This window comes from Diadema setosum, chromosome 11 (genome assembly GCF_964275005.1).
Source record: "Diadema setosum chromosome 11, eeDiaSeto1, whole genome shotgun sequence".
Taxonomy (NCBI): Eukaryota; Metazoa; Echinodermata; class Echinoidea; order Diadematoida; family Diadematidae; genus Diadema; species Diadema setosum.
This window is the reverse complement of record NC_092695.1, coordinates 49,709-73,551: the sequence shown is the minus strand read 5'-3', so window position 1 is coordinate 73,551 and position 23,843 is coordinate 49,709. Positions and strand designations below refer to the sequence as shown.

At 36.8% G+C, this 23,843-nt stretch overlaps 1 protein-coding gene across 1 annotated transcript in view; it reads left to right on the top strand.

Moving 5' to 3' along the window:
- The first annotated feature begins 13,508 nt into the window (after nt 1–13,508).
- LOC140234893 (sodium- and chloride-dependent glycine transporter 1-like) overlaps nt 13,509–23,843 on the top strand; it is a 38,697-nt gene continuing 28,362 nt past the window's right edge. The window contains exons 1-2 of the mRNA XM_072314934.1: nt 13,509–13,517; nt 16,117–16,279. Of these exons, the coding sequence (XP_072171035.1) occupies nt 13,509–13,517; nt 16,117–16,279 (172 nt within the window). The remainder of the gene's footprint in view (nt 13,518–16,116; nt 16,280–23,843) is intronic.

The window sequence follows — 23,843 nt, the reverse complement described above, 5'->3', positions numbered from 1 at the left end:
ACATTATTATGAAAATAAAACAATATAACATTCTACACTATAGCAAAAATGATGAAAATCTTGGTTGTTTATTTTTTTTTGGTCAACTCATCCCAGTCAATCAATATCAAGGTGGACTTCAAGCAATGTACATACAACTCTCTCTCAAAAAAAAAACCCTTATTAAGCGAAGCAAAAGTGTAACATCTAGGTAAATAAACAGTAAGTCACTGAGCATTTATGAATCTACGTTACAACTACTGTTTCAACACGTCAGCGTAAGAAATAGATTTTATATCAACGTAACCAACTTCAATTTCGAAACAGACAAGCTAGCAAAAGAATTCAAGAAACAATAAATTCTCAGTTTATAAGTAAAGTAAATAATCTAGAAAATTTCCTTTCACGTTACAGTCATATTGACAGAATACCGAATTTTTTTCAGTTTCAGTTGTGTTTCCTTTCTTTCTTCTAGTATTTTTGTCTGGAGAGTCTAATTCTACCATGTCTGCTGTTTACGGTTTGTTGTCTTTTCTCTCTTCGGGGCCCTTTTCTTTTCTTCAGTGGGCCTGGAGTGGCTGAAGATACTGACGACAGTTAACTTTTTAACGTGATCAAGGACTGCATATATTTTTTCTTGATACCTGAACAATAAATGAGTGCTTGGAAAGTACGTCTGCACCAGCTGCTGCAACCACTGTCAAAAAGTGCTCGGTATTTGATCGAGTGCCGGTCGAAGCATGATCGAGTTTAGTCGAGTATCAATCGATAGCAGTCCTGTATCGGTCGTGTAGCGGTCGAGTTATTCATGAAACTGATGAATCCTGGATCGAGATGATCTGAAATCAATCGTGTAGCAGTCGAGTATAACTCGATATGATCGGGAACTGAGCTCGGGGAAAAATCCGTCCCGACCACACTAGATTTCTACACGACCGATTCCAGATCAGCTCGATCTCTTCTCGATCACTACCCGAGCTGTTGGTGTTCGGGCTTCCTACTCGAATATTTTCGACATGTCCAAAATTATCGTGAAGGAAGCAGGAGCGATGCCGATCAAGGTAGATCGACCCCGAATACCAATGCCGAGCGAGCCCGACCAGGCTAAAAAAGCTTGATCGGGATTGATCGAGTTTATCTGATCGGCAGTGGGAACGCACCATAATAAGGATTATCTCCTGGCGTCTAACGTGAGGAGGAGCAATGAGAGAGAGTAGGTAGCTAATGAGTGGGTGTAGATTGCAATGAACAACATTTTCTCTACTTGCATAAATCGTACGTACTCACTGTTTAGAAGATGACCCTCCAATAACTTGGGCATTACGAAATTTTCACCTAAAAACTAGCGAAAGCACATTCGAGTATAGACCTCATTACTGAACAGACCAATTTGACAGAATGACATGTATAGATGAAAAGGAAGAATGGAATAATTTGTATGAAACTACTAAAAAAAATAATTTAGTATTTGGGGTCATTTGTGTGGATTGTATTACCAACCAATTTCATTTGTCTAAACTCTTTGCAAATGTCGGCAATGTTCAAAATAGGGATCTTGCGTAGCCGCAAAATTATTCGCCTTTAGAGTTGTGCAAATTGCCGCATTTTCATGTTTTTCAAGGGAAATGGGTAATTCTCACTGTGTTTCCCCATCATCCCATTACACTCACGAAGCGTGATAAAAATTTCCATCACGTTGTTTGGGAGTCAAATCCTGTACAAAGTTCGGTTTTGTTAAAATGCATTCTCTTTTTATTATGTTGCCACTGAGGTGGTAAGCAAACACGATGTTAGATGACTGTAGGCATAACGCCAATTCGTAGACTGTGGAGGCAGTCCGTGTGTGGTGAAGGTAACCTCGTGTTGGATGTCAGGTCTCCATTCCCACACACGTTTCAAAATCTCTGTTTCATAGTTCATGATTAGTATCCTATTAAAAGATAGAAAATTGGTCATGTGGTAAGGTTATTTGGCAAAAACGATTGTAAACTCGAGTTTTGTTTCTGTATGTACAAGCAGAGACTATTCTCTTTGTAATATGAGTTCTGAGAACTGATTATAATTACTGTCATTTGGTTTATTGTATTTCAGGGCTATTTAAATTATGGTGGTGGTGAACTTGGCAAAAATGTATTTATTATTATTATTATTATGTATTTATTTTTTATTTATTTATCTATTTATTTATTTATTTTTTTTTTTTTTTACTGATGGGCGACCGAGTGCTTGCATTTACCCTGTGCGCAAAGTTTTAGTAGTCTGTCAATCTGTGCACAACATTGCAAATCACGATGCACACATCTGTCGCACCTCAGAGGGTGCCCAAAGTCCCAATTTTCCATCCAGAACTAGCAGGGAATCGTGCAGAATCGTGTAGTACGTATCGGGCCTATACTTCATGTTTGGGCAGACTGCTCCCGAAGCGAACCGGGCAAACAGCTTGTCATTGTGTCTATGCCTGAAATTACAGTCTAAAAATTCCAAGGGCAAGGTAAAAATCACCCAAATTTACCACCATGCCGTAATATTCTGACCGTAAAATTAACGTCGTAAAAGTGTATTAAAAGTGTTGTTTGTGAAATGGATAGGACTATATCAGAAAACGGATTCTTACATAGGCCTATGTAGCAAGAACAATTCCAAAGAAGAAGACATATTGAAGATTTACACTATATCAAGCATTGACATAAATTTGGTTTCACGTGTTGCTTTTTTATCCTTAAAGGTTTTCACCACCTAATTTCATCAGATTAGTACTGGAAGTCTTAAACGCGTTCAAGACTGAACAATTATCAACTCTGCTATTATGGTTCATTTTCATTCTTTGAACATTCGCACTCTTTTCTTAATTTCATTCTATTCAATTTAGAGAGACCTTCATTCGGTTCAGCAACGTAAAGTTGTCTGTCAATTTTGCGCCAACTGGTCAAATGTTATATTCCATTCCAAATACCAATTTCATTGCTAGACACACACTTCGCACACTGAACGTTTGAACTCAACTGTCGTATGATAAGTTTAGGGATAGTTCTAGGTTTTTCTTACCGCAATTTATTAACTCTTTTTGATTATGTAATAACCTTTTCATTTTCAAAGGTTATTTAGGTCATACCCAATGTGATTCTCTTCTCTTTATCTTAATATAGGTTTTCCTTTTAATTTCATCAGAGTTGCAGTTGAACTCATGAATAAACGCTTACATGGCTTATACAATTCGTTTTACATTCTATTTCATCCAACTTGAAGACAAAAATCATTCAATCAAACGACGTGAAGTTTATTCAATTTCTCACTTTATAGGATAGACTTTCAATTTTGTTTCAAACACAACATTTCATACACTAGTAGTCAAACTCCTTTATACCCCAAACGTTGGATTTCAATCAACATATAAGTTCCTTCCTTCTGTATAATTCTTATGAATTGTTTTTTTAAGTGCCACTATTTGTAATCCTTATTCTTCTTTTCCATTATCAAAGTTTATCCTAACCATATTTTATAAATTTCTTTTCGTTTATTCTTTCTTTCAAGATTCATTTGATTCCTAATATTCATATGCCGCGTTTGCACGACCGACTCAGTCGACGTCTTGCAAACGTTGTTTGGAAGTTTGCGTGGTGATGTAAATGGGGAAGAAAGGTTTGTGATATCACCATGTGTATGTAATCCCTGTAGGGACTGCTGTTTAAAGAACACCAACTTAAGAGGAAAGTGGACACGTGGTGGAGGAGGGAAGCTGCATACAATTGTAGGGTGTGTGTAAGGAAGTCAAATAGTGACAAAGAGTTTGTAGTGTAGTGAGCCGAAGTGAAAACAAAATTGGTAAGTGATGGATTTTCTTTCCCCTCTCCCTTCGTTTCGTGATACATCGTTCGGAATTTCACTTCTTTCTCTCTATCTCCCTGCTCTCTAGTTCATCTTTCTCCTAACACAAACTTCCAAGCCGTTTACCTGATTCTCACTCTATATTTCTTTTCTCATTGGCTCCTATTGATCTCCAGATAATGCAGCTTCAACTTCCAGCTCACCCCTGCCCTTGGATTGTCGATATATTTGCCTTCCCTCAACACTCTCCCTATGTCTCTTCTCTTCTGCACTCCTCTTTCCAGAGTCTTCTTTCGTCAAACAAAGTCCTTTCAACGTGTTCAAGGGCTATACGCATGGTGTTTCCACAAACCTCTCTTCCTGAACTTTGCATATTTTGCTCAAACGCACAACCGCTCAAAAACCGATGGATAAATCGCAATAGGTTGATGAAGATAATGATGATGATGATGATGATGATGATGAAGAGGAGGTCACTGAGGAGGAAGGGGAGGAGGAGCAGAAGGAGGAAAAGAAATCCCTCTACTGATAATATCAATACTACAGTTACAAATTTATATAATACATGTTTCCCTTTTGTCGAAAAGTGTGCAGGTGTTTGCGTTTGTTCACATGTGCAAAAGAGTTATGAAGTTTTTACTGAAAACCCCATTTGCTGAATGTAATCCTTGCCTACGTTATTTTACTGACATGTAAACGGAACAATGTAAATGTATCACCCCTGACTTCACCCAGTATTTATTGCGTCATATCCTTTGGTGTGAAATTCCACGCTTCTATACTTTGACCTAAAGAAGTTAATTAGTTTAATTTATAATAAACCTTATGTCAGTTTCGTATAATTGTACGGAGCCCTCTTCATTTTTGTATCAACGAACAGGATTTCATTTTCCAAACAATGGACTCTTCTTTATCTTGTTTCCCTTACTATCGCTCAAAAAGTCAAGTGGATTTTGATTGATAAATCTTAGACACTTTCCTTAAATTACTTAAAAGAAACTGTGTACTTAACAAATTAATAGTTACCATTGACAATTCAGTTAATGCAGATTGGGTGATGAAGTTCGTATATTTGATATACAGTTGTATGCTCACTCTTCTGATACTAAAGATATCAGCCCGCCCAAGAGTCAGGTAGAATACATTTTGTCCGAAGCACATTATCTCAAGTTGGTAGCTATATATATTTTGAGAAATTATTTCAATGTATGATGGCAAATCTGAAAAAATACACCACATTACAACTCCTGTTGCTGCAACGTTATAATCTTGCGAAGAAGAATAATTGGATGTAGCCAATACATGATAATGGTGACCAAACCAATAATATTTCATACTGTCATTATCATCACATGAAAAGGCACTTTTCGTATCATCTAAGAATGACATTAAAAGCAGGCCAGTAAGCTAAGAATAATTTTCATGAGTGTGGAGGATGAGTTCATACTTGAAACAGTGCACTTTCGTAGAGAATGAAGCGACTAAATGGGGTTCAGACTTGAAGTGGTATCTTTTCAGACGAAAAATCAACTAAGTTGATGTCCCTCACACACGAAAGAGTTTTAACATTCTTCGAATTGAAATCAATCAATCTGGTGCACACTTTTGATGGAATATTTCGGAAATTTTCAATCAAAACGTAAGTGAAAACTTCAGGGAAAATGGGAACGACTAAGTCCTGAAACAGGAGCCCGACTTTCTCATTTCGGCTACTGATCAAATTATTTGAAAACGTATTATCCGAGACCATAGAAAGGGGCGAATCGGGAATCAGAACTGCCACTTCCAATCCCAATCTTACTCCCCGCTCCGTGGACCTCCCCGGCCATTGTCAAGTTTTGGTCATCCTGGCTGTCATCTCGTTTATCCATCCACATGGCGAGTCAGACTCTCAAGCCCGGGGGTAGGATGTGGTTCCACCCGTCAACTTTATTTTTGATTTGTATTGTTAAAGTATAAACAATTACTCTTCTGCTATTTTACGTAATGAGCTTTGGAAGAAAAAAAGTTTCACTTTTCTTTTCTATTTTGCCCAAACGGATCCTCGTCTCCAGTGGGGGAGGGGTTCGTTCGAGCCACCGTCCCCTGTAATGGGCCTGTGAAAAAGAGCGATATATGTAGATGTAGACCGACATATGAATTTTGATGAATAAATACACGTTAGAAAAACATGCCCAGTACATACATGTACCCATCCGTTAATTCATTTTTATTACATAAGTATTGTGTCCGGATGCAGACGTGATCCATAATTTGATGAGGTCAAGGATAAACAGTGTCAGTAACCCGTTCCTTACGGGAACCTGGTATACCAGGTTCCCAAGATGAAGACAAGAGTGCCTACTTTCTTGGCCTAAATTCATAATTCTTTGTGTTGTAATGCCCCCCCCCCCCCCAAAAAAAAAAAAAAAAAAAAATCAAAGCTGAGATCCAGTAGATTTCTGTGTTCGCTGACCCCAGTCATCACATTCAAGTACCTGGTTTTGTGTAGAACAAAAGAGTCTGTGAGCCGTTCAGGGCACGCTCTATTTTATACCTCGCACTTGAACGATATTTTCATTGTTTGATGGCACAAGTAGTTGACCGTGGTAAAGGGAGATATGTGCCGCTTGACTGCTTTCGCTCTTTGGATTACCAACCTGTCCATTCTCTGTCGACAGGCAAAAATACTGAAGGTACTCAAAGAATTACGGAAGGAGCGGGGTAAATGACAACACCTTGTCCAGCATATAGGACATTAGCTAGACGTCTCGTGTATGAAGGAGTCACGACTCTTCCCGAATGAAAGATTCTTCAGAAAAAAACAAACAAACAAAAAACATGTTGCCAAGCATGTGAAGTGTTCCTCCCCACAAACCCAAACCCTGAAACGCCCCTCGTGGTCATAGGTCGTAGATGGTGACAAGCATTGTAGTTAGCAAACTCTATCAACTCAGCACATTGTGCGATACCTAGAATAACAAGGGTGACATTGATAATCATGCACGTTGCATTCGCTCAGAGTTTACTCCTATTCAATTCACTCTCAAAGGGTTGTTTGGTCTCACTCGCAACACACACACACACACACAAATCCTCACAATGAAAAGAATTCATATTAATCTGTGTTGTAAAAAGTCACTGGAAACTATATCTCTGTAGGAAATCTTAACCTCTAACTATTCATGTGTGACGTCATTCGAAGTTGCGCAGTCGAACTCACAAATAGGCAGAGAGGACGAACGAAGTGAAGAGAACCAATCAGAAACATTGAACGTATCGCGGATAGTTCCATTATTTGGGGGTGTGTGAGAAAGACTTCTGTGGAAAGAGATTGCAGGCTTGTCGCCAGAAATCACTCGGAAGGTCTTAGACTACGGACTGGTGAAGGAAAACCTCGAGATATCTTCAAAGACTTACATACAAAGGAGTGTCATTAGTATGGCTACGGAGAGAAAATCTGTAAGTAATAACTGACATTACGAAAAGGTTAGAGGATTTAGAAACAATGTAACTCGATTTGTTCATATATAATCTATAATAATATCTCAGCTAGATCGACAAGGTGATGTATAGGTTTCAAATGAGAGAACAGGTTCATATTGCTGGTATATACTATATCTCTGACGAAATACCAAAATATTTGCCAATTTCATTCATGTGAAGTTACGTTGTCATTACATTTTAGCTGATCGCGACCCGACGAAACAACGACGATATAATATGAAACGTGTAATTTACGACTTCATTTCATCGCAGGTAAAAGTCAGTATGACAACCCGTCGTATCAATCGCCACCAATCATGATCGAATAAAAACAGAAATGACAAACAAAATTTCAAAGTGCAGTTCAACAACATCTTCAAAATAAGCTCTGACACTGAGAATGATAGACATTTCATCAAAACGGCTCATAAGATATATCCACAGAATAGTGATACTGGTTGCAACCACATTAAGAAAAAAAAAACCCACACCCTGGTTCCTGGTTTTTATCTCCTCATAGTTACCATTAGACTTCTCGGTGGGTTAGTACATTAGCATGCTGTATAGAGTCATGATTTGGGTAGCAACCACAACGCGTTTCCTCTTTAAAGTTAGCTTAGCTACATCTTAGTCGGACTACACCCATTATTGTACGAAAGATACAGCATACAATCACTGATCATATTAACATGGAATTTCGTGAAGGTTTATCTGCCAACAGGTTGATGAGAGACATATAAAATGCTGTTATCATCACTTCCTCCAAATTTCATGTGTGATTGTGACGAATATCTCGTTTGTGAAAATGCATTATGTGATAAATCTCTTTCTGTAGCATTCTATACCCGATTTTGATGAAACGTCTGTTCGTGTCAATTACTCTTTCTTGAAGCATCTTAAACGTGACGCGAAATTGGACTTTTTGGAAGTAAGCAATTCAGGATATTGAGTTATACACCAGAAACTTATGAGACGTCATATCTTCATAACACAGCAACCTTGTTTCTGTAATATTCTTCCATTTCCTGATGCTTGTCTTAACAATCCATGCTTGATGTGATCAGGCACAGTCGTATTTATTATACGCAGAATGACTTAAGTTTAATCTGTCAAGTACAATTTAATTTAGCGTGGTCTCTGAGCTGGGTTCCGCAGAGCATGCACTTAAACTAAATAAATGGAAACGTTTACTTTCCATGATTTCAATATCTGCTATTAAACTTAATGGAAATTCAATACTCATTAGTGCATACGGCCGTCTATTTCTCCCCAAGATAACAATTGTATTTCGAAACTTGGACTATAATGCACTACAATTAGTGTACACAGAGCAAAGAAATTAAGGGAAGTTTAACCTAGAAAGCTTGTATATGCTTTACACAAAGGAATACTCATAAATTCAGTGGATAACAGGAGAATTAAAAACAACAACAAATGAGCAGCAGGACCTAGAGGCCATAACTTTGAATCTTTAATTTTCTATACTTTTAAAAGTTTAATTCGCCCGGAAAACTACCTGCACTGCAAACACGCAGTCAATATATAAACCAAGGAATCCGAGTTTCATTGACAAGCTGTCACTAGAGAACTGCGAAGTACAGGGTCACCATTATCGCTTAAGTCACAATTTCTGTGGCAGCAGGCTTGAGATTAATTTCCCAGCATTTATATCACTAATAATATATGTTTTCCCAGTCAGTTTCAACAGGTTTATATTCGAATTAATGAATAGGCGTCCATAAAATTATTCAATCGATTTTCGTAACCGCTCTACTCTCACGGTTAATCTTAATTCTTTGAGCATTCAATTGTTTCATAATTATAATTCCATCTAATTCTCATTCAATTTTGAGGAAAAAAAATAATTTAACGACGCAAGATTAGCATTCAACTTTCTCGCCAGTAGAAGAGGCGTTCAATTTCAATTAGTCTGTTGATTATCAAATGCTTCAGCTACTATTCTGTCCGTATTCGAGAAATGAACTCTCCTCGAGCAGTCGCTATAAAGTCGGGTATATGCAACACATGACGTGTGTGTCTGAAAGTGGAGTTAATTTTGTTACGAACTGACTGTTGCTCTTATGATGGTTTGTCAGAGGTATAGAAATTTCAATACAAGCACAGGCCGATTTCACTAAAGCTACCCTGACACTTGCACGAATTTTGGTTTGCACATGGTTTGAGCATTGCCACGTATCATTTCGCGCCAATGCGAGAAACATTCGTGGCAACCTGCGGGAGGATGCTGGCCAATGCCGTCAATGCGTGAAAAAAAAAAAAAAAATAGAACTGCTCAAAATTTTGGCACGACGAAATTTTTGATCAAGTTTCGCGAACCCTTGTGAACTATGCACAACCTATGCCCAAAGTAGCGTACTACTGCGTGTCCATCAACCTAGTGGCACGCAGGTCACGTTCGCAATATTAGTTCACGACTAACTTGCGTATCCTTTGCTCATAAAATGCGCATTCTCCCGAATAGTTTTCGCATGTCAACCGCATGGTCTGCGCATGATGTGCGGGTTAAAGGAAATCAAAACCCAAATATGAATTTGGATTAAGTGAAAGTAGCAGTATTAGCAGATCATATGGTGTATCAGCCAAAGTTTGAGGAAAATCGGCTGTCGACTCAGAAGTCATGATTTTTATATGTATATATATATATTTTCGGTGCAGTAATTGCTGCAAGGAGGCTACTATGCAATTCATGAAAACGTGTTATTTTTCATGAAAAATACACATTCAATCGACAAGCTACTGACATAGTTTAAGGGTGATATCATTTACTCTACTTTCTGAATGAGGTAAGCCAGGTGCTCTTCCATAATGATAAAATGTGAAAATATGTTGATTTTTCTTTGTGTGTTTTTTTTTTATGCATTGTTGTCCATAATGATGTCATGAACTGTGGTAGTCTCCTTGTCTAGCGATGGCGGCAGCGAAATATTAAATTTCATAACTTTTGAATGGAATGTCCAATTTGATGAGATCAATTAATATTGCTGCTTCCACTCAATCCACATTCATAATTGGGTTCTGGTTTCCTTTAAGTAATCAAGAGGAATCGTCACAATATACTAATGATAATTTGTTTGTATCATGGCACCAACCAGCTCCTCCTAGAACCTCTGCAGTCCAAGACCATTTGTTCAAAGGCCAAAGACAAGGGAAGGACGACAGTTAGCGGGTCAAGGAAGGACACTTCGTAATATACGAAAATGTTGTTTGTTGATTTTTCAAATGCACTGCATTAAAAGAAAAGAGAGAAAAGAATTGGTTATATAGGATGTATAAACTAAGCTTTGGTGCAACTAGGATTACAATTTCTTATACTGTAGTTTTGTAAATATCTCGAATGTTTGTTTATCCTAATAATGCAGGGTTCGTTATATAAAATATATAAATAAATATATAAACAAAATATGTATATCACTTGTCAGTGATATACATATTTTTACAGTTTGAACCTTTTTATCCTGATATCAATATCAATTTCATGTTAGGACCCCATGGAAGAACAGCCAAGTCTTCGTAGACTGAGCTGAATGGGCTATCCTACTGTACATATTCGTTGCTTATTTTTTTTTTCTCTTGCTTTCTTCCCTTTTCCATATTTGATGCATTCTATGTTTTAATCTACTGTTGATCATTATGTTGTATATTGCTTGTCATACCTTTACTGTACTCTTTTTTTTTTTGCACGAATTTACGGTGAACAAATAAATCAAGTCAAATCAAATCGTTAGTTCCGAAAATTGGGTAATGCTCCTTCTTTGGAAGGTCCGTTAATACTAATGATATGAAGGTTCAATAATCCGAAAATGACATACGTTTCTCAATTTCAATCATGAAATCAAATTCATTTTGTGACAAAGTACGGTGATGTCATTAGATTTTTAAATGATGAATGATATTAAGCATTAAGAAGTGAATGAAAACACGTAAACACACACACACACACACACACACACACACACAGGGGCCTATAAACGCATACAAACATACAATAAAGATTAATACATTTATTTGGGAAGTGGGATGCTATCGTAACTTGTAATATTCTCCTCTAAACATGTATATTCTCCTCTAAACATGATCATCATTTTTTTTGTTGTTGTAAGAAACACGAATAAACTCAAAGGCAGACCCCCCCACAATATATATATATATATATATATATATTTGTGTGTACTGATCGTTACTTTTGAAAGGATCCTGCGTGTTGCCCTGGTCATGTTAGACCAGTCCCTTCCCACCCGCGTATAACTACTCGACAGAAACAGTGATTATTAACAGATTATTAAATGACCTTCGGATTTACGAACCTTTTTCATTGTCGGATTAACGAGACTTTGAGGAATACTCGGAACAATTGATGCGATTTTATGGAACACTATTTCATGTTAGGACTATACGGAACCTTCCGAATACGGAACATATCATATTTTTTAGACTTACCTATCTTCGGAATAACAAACATACCGGCAAACATCATCACAACTTTACCCATCTTTGTTTCTCAGGCTTCTTGCTCCTTTTAAGATTTGATGTTTCTCAAAAACAGTCACTACATTATAAACACTTTCTTTGCTCTGAAACAGCTTTGAACGTCTTTAATGTTGTTGAATTCATTATCATTAGATACAATCAAGTATACTTGGATGAGGAAGCAAGTTCTATGATCTGAAAAAAAAAATGACAAAAAAACCTGCGATTATACAGCCCTGGCAACGAATACGAATACGTAAATAATGCGTAAATGTGTCGTAAATATGACGTATCACTGAGTTTCATTGAGAACACTCATTAAACTTTCTTGAACTACTCGTAAATTCGAAATGACTAAACTCAGCCTGCGCACCACTAAAATACCACGTACTGGCACGCCATAATGCGGTGTAGTGCGCAAGCCCAAATTCGTGCAAGTGTCAGGGTAGCTTAAGTTTGCAATAATCCAAATAGATGAGTAACTGCAGAGAACATCAGAAGTGACTAAACACCACCCAAATGCTGTAAATGCTTGCCTTTTTAGTGAATTTAAATTCCTTAACGTTCATCACGGCGGTGCGAAATGAATGCATTTCGTATGCATTTTTTATTTGAAGCGGCATTTTACTCGTAAATATGAGACATGAAATCACATGCTCATGAAATTGAATTGAAAGAACCACTATTTTTTTTTTAATGGTGATCTTGATGATAATTCCAGTTTGCTGGGACCTGAATTATTGCATCTTTAAATCGAATGGAAATGTGACGAATTTGGACGGGAAAACTTATGATGATAGTTATAATTTACATTGATCTAAATCTTTTAGATGAAATGCTCAAGGCGCACGAAAACTTGTAAAAAAAAAAAAATGTTGCAGAAATTGTCAATCCAACACATAGGGCCTAATGTTTGTTATTTTTCTAATATCGACATAATCGTCCAAACCCTTTTCTGATCTGATCTGTTTTGAGCTACGTTTTGGATTCTTTGATTTCAGAATTGTTGTTTATAGGCATGAGTTACACTCTACCTCCACTTGCTATTAATATTTATCTTGCATTAATCACTGTACATTGATATTGACAAACAGGCATGCATTCAAGTCGTGAAAGGTAACCGATATAGATGCCTGTAGTTACTCATACGACACACTGGCTTTGTGACACAGAACCTTTATTCGGCACTGAGGCACTATAACCAATAAAACCATCATATTTAGATTTTAACAACAAAGCACCTAGATTCACAATTCTATTTTCTGTCTTTTGCCCGTGACAGCAGTACAAGCTACATAGTTTCTTTTAGAATCAAACTCCAAATCATGTTCACTGAGAGAATGGAAATGTACCCACCACAAAGTAGATATCTTTGCGATGTTCTGCCCACTGGTGCCCACAACGTTTCAAAAGTAAGTGTGTAGTATAAGATGTCTTCAGAAAAGGGGCGTTGACAAGGCTAAACATGCGGGGGGTTGAAAGTCACACAAAGATTGCTCTTTGTTGTAGGCCAGAAATGTAAATTTATCTATGCGCCTAAGAAAGAACCATGACGCCCTTCCGTAATGGGTTACGGAATTTACTTTCTTGATTACCCCGTGAAATCTATCAAAGGGTCTCGCAGGCAGGGCGAATAACAAAAAGCTGGTTTATTTGCATGGCAGAGACGAGTTACAAAACCAGCAAGGTCGGTAAATATTGTGATTCTTTCTTTTTTTTTTCTTTAACGTTCACTTTGAGCTGTACACTCCATGTCCCAGGTGAGCTAGCGAGTATTCACTTAAGACATGTAAGAAGATAAATCTGAATCTTAAAAAAAAATGGCATTTAAACTTCAGTGTCAATATAATCGCTCAAGGGTGAAAAGTCCAAATCACACACATTGTATTCATAATATTCGTATTTATAATTTAAAAATATTTAAAGTGATATATTTTGTCATTCTTAAGTTTAAGTTTACAAAATCAGATACAAGAATAGAAAAATTTCATTATGAAATAGAACATGAGTATGTTATAGAAGTTTGAACTTGATGCGTTTTTACGAGACAATGATATGCAAATTAGATGAGATGACGCGATGTTATCAGCTTACTTTAATCATCGTACTCGATCGATGACCCCGGTCGGCTATATTTTTGTATTGACACTACTACCACCCCTAGAATTGAAAATTATTATGTCTGGATTATTGCAACTTTATAATCTTTTGAGAGGAATATGACCTCAAACTCTGTTATTTCACAGAAAAATTCTAGTGGCGGCTTATGTGCAGGTCAGTGGGAGATCTGTGACATCTTCATCTCATTTGATTTGGACATATGAGGGAATATGCTCCTTAGCACTACTTCCTGAAAAACACTACAACTTACATTTCTATTACTTCAATGTGCTAATCACGTTTACTGTAATTATTGCTTGATACAGGTACTGCGTTCATTAAAATCATCTTGAACAGAAAGTGGCATCAATCATCTTAGTTTTTTTTTTTTTTTAACACACCATTAGTCAGCGTCAGTTGAGCGCTTGCTTCTCTTCAGCAGTGTGTGTGTGTGAGTCAATTGATGTAATTACGCAGTAAACTAAGTGGAATACCAGGCTATAATATCTTTTTGATTTGTATCTTTCTTAGAGTGATTTTGATATCGAAAGAAATTTGGATAAAGAGTGACAAAGAGTTATTGATAAGCGCTGAAACATGAACTAACGGGGGGAGGTGGTAAACTTGTCTCGGTACAGAGACGACGACGCATATCGAGTTGACGAATTATTATAATATAATAATTCGTCAACCCGATATGCGTTTCATATACATATTATGTATATGAAACTTTACGTTTGCACCTCATACATGTCATATGAAACCAGTTGCCAGTCATGTCATGAATTATATTCTTGACGACAACCAAACAAAATACAAAAAAGAAAATACAAGAAAAAGAAAAAAAAAACGCCCCAAGCACCCATGCAATCTTCTCTTTTTCAGACCATAAATGGTAAGGGCATAGGAAAGATCTTGTAGAAGCTTATCTGACTTGATATTGGAGCCCCGTGACTCCTATCTATATGACATCATTGGAGAATCTAGGAAATTGTCTGTTGACCCCAAGATAAAGGTAAAACAGATTGATCATACAATTGTAAAGTTTGTAGCTGTCTGTTCAACTATAGAAGGAGGTAGTTACATCCATTAGGGCCTGCATTTTCATCGCGTTCATGTATTCCCTGATGTATCGTGCGTTTAGTTCTAGGTAGATTACCCTTGATTTTCTTTTCTGCATTACAATGACTTTTAGAGGAATTGTATATGGGCTAGAGGCTATATAATCTCCTTGATTGTATTTGTATGACTTTGCAAAACGAATCAAGACGTCATAAATTTAGATAACGACTAGTCGTATACAGGATCATGTCATAAAGACGCTTTTCGACCTGCATTGCCCTGATCGTCCCCGTTAATTTGTCTGCTGTTTGATAGCAATGAAGCGCACCTGTACTGTTCGTCATGTTCGTTTTCAAGTAACCACGACTATTCATGATCATGCTTCTTCTTTCAAAATCTGACTTATAGTCAATGAACAAACAAACAAACAAATCTGAGAATTCCACATTGTATACGACATATATATATATATATATATATATATATATATATTAATATATATATATATATATATATATATATATATATATATATATATATATATATATATATATATATTTATCCCTATAATGAAAAAGTACTACACTTGCGTCTTTACGAGAATAGGGGAATGATATCTTCCTTCTCACTATTTCAATTAAAAAAGGACATACATTCTTATCCCACAAGACAATCTCATAAGTTTCATTTATATAATCCTGAAACAGTGATGGCTCTGAAATCTGTCAGACACACCGGACCCGATGTTTGGAATTCTCTTCCTTCTGAAATTCGAAGTTTAAAGTCCATTACTCTTTTAGGAAAGCTGTAAAAACAATGTTTCTTTCTGGGTGTCAGTAATTTCATTGTCATTGTTATTGTATTATACACGAAATTCTTTCGCAGAAATATCGACGCATTTATTCTATTACGTAATCATGTAACCGACCATGAACTGTATTAACTGTTCACCTGTACCTCGGTAAGAAAAAATACGGGAACCAATAAATCAAATACAATTTTTAACATAATGATGTTCATAAGTATCAAGAAGAGGTAATGTGTACTCTTAAATAAGAGAACTTTGTGAGAAAAAGAAAAATATGGAATTGTGACCAAAAAGGTAATAATGCAGAGAAAGGCCTGCTGGCATTATCAGCCATTTGTGTGCATCATCTTGGCTAATTGCTGACAGTTATGTGTTGACTCACCCTACAGGCTGACGCGGAGAAGGCGAGTCTAGAGCTAAAGGATGGAGGAGGTGAGGAGGAGAGAGAACAATGGGGACATAAAATGGACTTCATTCTCTCCTCGGTTGGCTACGCAGTGGGGCTCGGCAATGTGTGGCGTTTTCCTTACCTGTGTTTCAAGAATGGTGGAGGTTTGTATACAATATTGCACTTTAAATTACATTTTCATCACGTGGTTCAACCAATCGTGTATGTTATTCAAGCAATTGTGTTTGACACTCAAGTAAACATACAGTGAATAAACATAGTCGACATACAGATGGTTAAAACGGGGAAAAGGACGTAGGAAATGAAAGAAACAATCAAGGATGCACAAGTCTGAAAACTAACTTTCTCTAACGTGTCTAAGCTATCCCTTCGGTGGTTCTGCAGGAGTTTCCCTCTGTGATGCCACAAATAACCAAAAAAAAAAAAAAGAAAAAAAAAAGGAAAACGAATGTTATATACATGACTATAACAAATACATTGTTCTGTGTTAATAAAATTGTCAATAAACACAATTTCGAATACAATGTCTTCCAAGCGGTCCATGTAGCTATGACTTGTCAACTAGTCAGCTATTATTGGTCAAATCGTCTGTCAAACAGACTTTCTGCGCTACAAAATATTCTGCGAACATCAGACATAAGGCATTTGGCATCCTCGTTTCACGTTATTACATGTTGTAAATACCATGTCTGATGAACATAATTCATTCGAATTGTTTTCTATCACCGAAGAAACAATAGAATTCTCAGCTGAGCTTTGATGTTTAAATCGCCATAGCATATTTGCAATTCCTTCTCCAAATCTGTTACGACGTACGGAGTCGCTGTGTTTTAATACAAAGCCAGTGTCATACAAGTCTTATTAGTAGAGGGTACCTACATGTAAGTGTGTACGAAGTCTCGACTGTATTACAAAGGCATGTAGGAATTGCCAGTCTTGGGTAGCTAAGATGCGTGACACTTGCATGTGCCATGAACCATGATACACACCATGTTATTGGCACGTCACAGACAGGTATTGTTAAACATTGTGTCGGTTCCATTTCAAAACCTGACAAAATTTCCGACTGATTTGTGCGGAGCAAATAAAAGTATTGAAAAATATGCAGTCATTATCAGGGAACCTTTGCACACTTATATCACCTTGACAATAAACCGCTTATTCAATGGCTTATTCTCATTTTGATATTAACGAGAAATAATGAGGATTATAATATGGCATCATGAAGGATTACTTCCTAGAGCATACATTATAGCGTTGTAAGTGGATAACAAGACTTCAATTGCTCATTGTACAGTATAGGGCAATTTATGAACAAATACATAAAATCTCACTAAATTTAAAAGGGTACACATTCCTGCGATTGCTTACCGCTTATGTTAATGGTAATATTAGAACCCTAACCCATGGATAGTATAGATTTTCCCATTCATTTTCAAACTTTTTTTCATTCAATTTCACAAATTTTTACTTCAATTTCGTCGCGGAATGGCGAGAGTAGGCCAATCTTACTTTCAAATTCGTCTTTCGTCGTTCATTTTCAAATAAAGTCCATTCAGTTTAGTCATTTGGCATACATTTTCGTCATTTACAGTTCAAATTCGTCAGTCTCACTCGCAGCACTCAAAACAGCAGGATCGATTTCGTCTTTTGTCAATCATTTTCGTTAATTTTTCATTCATATTCGTCTCATATCTCTACCCGGTGTGATTTTCCAGTCATTCATGTATTTTTTCCTGTAACCGTTCACATTTTACATTCAGGAGTTAACATACACCTAAGTGCCCCCCCCCCACACACACAGAACCACAGATACAGACACACACACAAGCAATCCGAGTACACACTGAAACAAACATACATGTACCATGTGTACGTATACCGTCTCGTAAACGAAAACACTGACTGACAAACAATTTCTAGGTAAACATGATTGAAGACAAACTTTAAGTGTAGAATTGTCGCCTGTTTAATGTCAAAGAATGGATAACATAATTATGTTTGCTGCTTTCCAGGGTATAAAATTTAAACTTTGCTTCATGCGTTAGGCCTATGATGCGAAAACCTAAACATTACGAGTTAAAGTCCAAAATGTGACACTGACATACTGTCCTGGGTTATGACTTTTGACTGTCGTTTATCCTTCAATCATTTTCGTTGGTTGTCTTGTTTTTTTGTGTATTGTTAAAGCAAATGGTTAGGGAATAATGTGTAACGATACAGTTTACGAGAGAAACTAAAAATATGTCGGCTTAAAGTTGGTTCACCATCAAAATAAAAAAAAATCGACAACATCTGACTAATTTGAATGAAAAATTCATGAAATTGTGTGAACAAAGACGAATTTGAGCTTCACGTTCTGCGATCCGTCAGCGGGAGGGACGAATTTGAATGACAACTGACGATTTTGAATGCTATGTCTTCGAAAATGTTTGACGAAAAACGATTTACAATGACAATTGACGAAATTGAAGTTAGGATTTGCGTTCCACCTGCTTCTCGGGACGAAATTGAATAATAAATCTTTTGAAATTGAGTGACAAAAGTGCGAAAATGGATGGGAAAACCTGTAATATGTCAAAAATGAAATTAATTATGTTGAATTCTTTTTACATTTCATTTATTCTCTTTTTCTGCATTGCTTGTTGTAGTTTTTTCATCAATTGATGACTGCATATTAATGAACCAAAACTTTTGAACGGATTGTACGATTTTCCTCAAACCTCATGCCTGTGTGTATTGCTGAAACTTCTGCTGTCAATGATATCCATATACATTGTAAATTCCCTTCAACGATAAAGTTGAATGAAATCAGTCCGTGATAGAAGACCTAGACTGTGGCATAAAAGCTTTCATGTTATCAAAGTCACGTGCAATATACTGACATATTCACTCCCGATAGAAACACTGTCATTATGATATACTGTCACTATATATACGCCATTTTTGTGGAGTAGAAACTGTGACGATTTTTGTAATTGTGATCTGCATGATTCGGTAAAGAGGCCACTGTTATGACTGTACTGCAAACAACTGAAAAATGCTTAACTTTTTGTTACATCTTATTATAGTACATCGAATTTTAGTATCATACATCGAATTCATGCCTAACTTTTTGATATCTCATGAAACGTTTCCATTTCAGCATGTTTCATTCGGTGTAGGCCTACATATCTCCATGTAACCTTGTGCGAAGGACACAATCAGACACAGACACACCCACCATGCCGACTCACTCATGCGCGATGTACATCTTACACATGAAGCGGGAAGAAAATTTCACGTCACTTTGATGCATGGAACCTCTCCTTCATTTTGCTGTTGTTGTAGCGATAATCTAGTGAGGTTTAAAGTTGCGACTCGGACGCTAAGACGACGTACCTTCACTGGTTAGACAATGGAGACAGCCAGCTGTCTCGCGCATATTATGCGCAGCGTCATTTTCAGCCGAATAGCGTCATCTTAAATTTCGCGTCACAGATTTAAAGCTCACTATATTCTTTGCAATTAGACCCCAGTTGTCATGTGCCTGGCATAACAACTCGAAGACACGCGATTGAAAGAATGTAACACATCATAATCATAGAAATTGGCCAAAGAGATCCTTTAACTTGCGTCATCTGGTAAAGTATGTTCCACACGAGTAGTTTGAATCTCATGAGAGTCGTTATACGAATTCTTATATTCACGAATTCTTATATTCTCACATTTGACAATTTTGTACAATTTCTCTTTGTAGTATTTTGATATCATTTCAAACATGTCTACAAGCTATCAAATATCTTAATCGGACATTTGGGTGTCAAATGAATTATTTCACGTCAAATCATTTCATACGCACACTATTGATCCCTCGTCTAAACTCGACGTCTCTAGTGAATCCAATACCTTTTTTTTGGTCATTGAGATTTTACCAATCTCTCTGAGGCTGCTTTACCAAACACTTACATGATAAATGAAATTAATGCAAATAATATTATCATTTGTCCACGACCGTTAAATTTGATTTTGGTTTTCCTTTTCGCCATAGGTTTTCCCGGTCAATTTCGTACTTTTGTCATTCAAATTCATTTAATATGCATTGAAATTCACGCAGCGCACCCACACAAAAATATTCGGGCATTCAAATTCAGAATCCGAACGATCAATTTCATTTATGGGCGTTTTATTTCGTTTTCGTCGAATCAAATTCACGCTTAGGCGTTCAATTTCCATTGCATTTCCTACTCGTGCATTCAAATTCACGCGATAGTCATGTGATAGTCCCTATGAGCTTGTTTGGAGCGTTCAATTTCATTTTCAGGCGATCAAGTTCCTGCTTCGTGCAATCAATTTAACGAGGTAATGGAGTAGATTTTTTTTTTTTTTTTTTAAGAAAGGAGAAGTGGCATACTTATAACCAATGAAGGCTTGCATATTTAGTGTAGTTATGATTGTTCAAAGGTTCTACATTGTTCTCTGTTCATGTATTCTTTGTTTTTCATCTAAAAGAAATGAATTGTAAGGTCCAATCAGCAGTGCATCCAAACATTACAACGACCATCTAATCATATTTCTTGATGATACTGCATGCTGACAACGCCCAAACCCTAAACACATGATAGCAATACATCAACTTAAAGACAAACTGAGACAAAAAATTACCTCACACAAGTAAACCAATAAAACAGCAATAAACAACTACGTATACACTGTTCATGTTATCAGTTTCAGTGCAGTAGAAATTGTGTTTTTTCCCCTGAAGGTGTCAACCAACCTTCCGTATCATGCTCGTCTGTAGGCCTATATACAGTGCCTAATGCTTGTTTGTTTGTTTGTTTCATTTTCCATCTAAGAAGATGGCTGCAATAGCTGGTCTTCCATGGGGTCCAGCTGGATGTAAGGTGGAACCACTTCACAGGGTTAAACACCCTGCTCTTTGCGATGAATAAATGAAGTGTGATCTTTTACGTACATGAGTTGTTACTCTGTCACACATGGGACCTCCATTATTTTTATGTCCTATCAGACGAACATGTGCCTGTCTATTCCTTTTCGTGAAGCCCGAGTTCAAATTTTTCAATGAAAAGGTAGAACTCTGCGTTACAGCAATCAAAATAGATAATATTAATCATAAATCCCAATATATTCAAAGCTAAATGAAAAAGACACACATACACGGCTCCAAACTAACTAAATTTATAGTAGTCTTTTTTTTGTTTTAAATTGAATGAAGTTATTTGGAACATGGTTGCCTTTTCACGAATTTGAAAGACCGACAAGATTCCGTCGCCAGCTTGACATGAATTTGAATTTTCATTGCTGAAATGCGTGCTCCTCTCGTAAATTTGAATGCTCGAATGTGAATTTGAAAGCTCTGATAGTGAATTCGAATGACCGGATTTTGAATTCATTTGATCGCTGATTCAGTGCCGCGAGCGTAGAATGCGTGAAATCGAATGCTCGGAATAGTAACTTAATGACAAAAGTATGAAATTGACCGAGAAAACCTATATTAGGGACTGCGAAATTCATGACACCAACTTGTGCTTTTATCTCATTTTCTCCCTCTACTTTTAGTTGCATTCTTCGTATTCATGCAAGACCTATGCCCTACTTATTGATAGTTTGCTGATCTATTGAAAGCTGCTTTTGAAATAGGAAAATTCAATGATCATTGTCATTTGGAACTCGTCACATGGGCGTCGTTGCATGAAAACTATATTGTGCGCAAATGCAACTGAAGAAATCAATCGCACGCAACCCTGCCCTACATTGTATGCCTGTATAACAAAGAGGACTGTGTCTAATATCCAACTAAGATAATAAACGCCACTATAAGCTTTGGGTTTGTGGCATGACCAAGCACAAAGTTGCGTTCGATTCGTCAAAGTCAATAAAAACTTTGAAACACTGAATCAAGAAAGGAATATAGTTCCGTCACTATGCTGACATTTTGAGTAAAATCTGAGATAGGACAAATTCATTGGAGTTTAGTGATGCAGAACATTTAACATACTACCAGGAACGTTACAGTCACACATAATTTGACTGTGACTGACATTATAGGGCCCCCAAAGTTCAAGACAAAGGACCATAGTCACCCTGAAAGTGTCACCATATTTTGATCTTAATCTTTATTATTATTTTTTTTTATTATCGTCATTATCGTTGATATTTTTCACAACAATTATCAATATGACCCTACCACTGATTTTTGCAACCTGTTTAGGCCATGTAGACAATCCACTTAATGATGTAACAATAGCCTATCTCATCCATTCATATTCTATCAACCTGTCAATACAATCACATGTTTCCTATCACTGAATTTATCAATGTGAGCAAATATTACAGATTAGGTTGACTACCAAGAAAGACGATCTTGCTTTTTTCCTTTGCGGGAAATAAAAAAGCTTATGGTGGATGTACAATAGCACAATCGGGACATTCTGTTGACTCATGAACACAGTTTTAAAAAAAATATAAAATGGGTTCAAGAATGTAGCTAATTGGAAGCGCTGAAATGAGTCACGTGCGAGTGCATTATTCTTTACGATCATGCACGGCCTGACGTCACAATGTTTACACTAGCAGTGCGCACTCAATCAGTTGTTACAAGTGCGCGTCACGCGCTACTATACGCGCTGTCAATCCTGTAAACAACTTCTAGTTCGGGCTGCCAGCCGGCCTTTCTTGTGCATAACATGTGGCGTATATGGCAAGCCGTTTGTGTAATAAGTCGATAAACACTGTTTTTCACTGATAAACTCTGTTTATAAGTGAAAAACAGTGTTTATCAACTGATAAACAGAGTTTTTCTTTGATAAACTGAGTTTATCGACTGATAAACACTGTTTTTCTGATAAACTGTGTTTATCAGCGATAAACTCTGTTTATCAATTGATAAACAGAGTTTATCAGAAAAACAGTGTTTATCGAAGAAAAACTGTTTTATCAGTCGATAAACACTGTTTTTCAGTGAAAAACAGCGTTTATCAACTGATAAATAGAGTTTTTCTTTGATAAACTAAGTTTATCAACTGATAAACACAGTTTTTCTGATAAACTGTGTTTATCAGCGATAGACACTGTTTATCAATCTGATAAACTGAGTTTATCAGAAAATCAGTGTTTATCAGTTGATAAACACAGTTTGATAAACTGAGTTTATCAGAAAAACAGTGTTTATCAGTTGATAAACACAGTTTATCAAAGAAAAACTATGTTTATCAGTTGATAAACACTGTTTTTCATTGATAAACAGAGTTTATCAGTGAAAAACAGAGTTTATCAGTTGATAAACACAGTTTTTCTGATTGATAAACAGAGTTTTTCACTTTTGATAAGCAGAGTTATTTATCTCTCCACAAGAGAGGGCGTTTTCACTGTTTGATATGTTCTGCTCGTTGTGTAATAATGGCAGCGCTATGGCGCTAGCGCTTGCAATGTACGTATCGCTGCGCTAGTTAGCTAGCTAACCGGGCCGGGCGCGCGCGGCGTGTTCTGTCTGTAATTCTGGCAACGTTTTCGGTAATCGGTATCTGGTATATGTCTGGTCAGGCTATATAGGAGTGCGCGAGAATGCACACTTGCACATGTACATGTACATGTACGTATTAACAGAGCAGACGTATCAAATGCTGCTAGCGCCCACTACCGAGAAGGTTTGAATAACTCTGCTTTTCTCTGATAAACTGAGTTTATCAAGTGATAAACAGAGTTTAT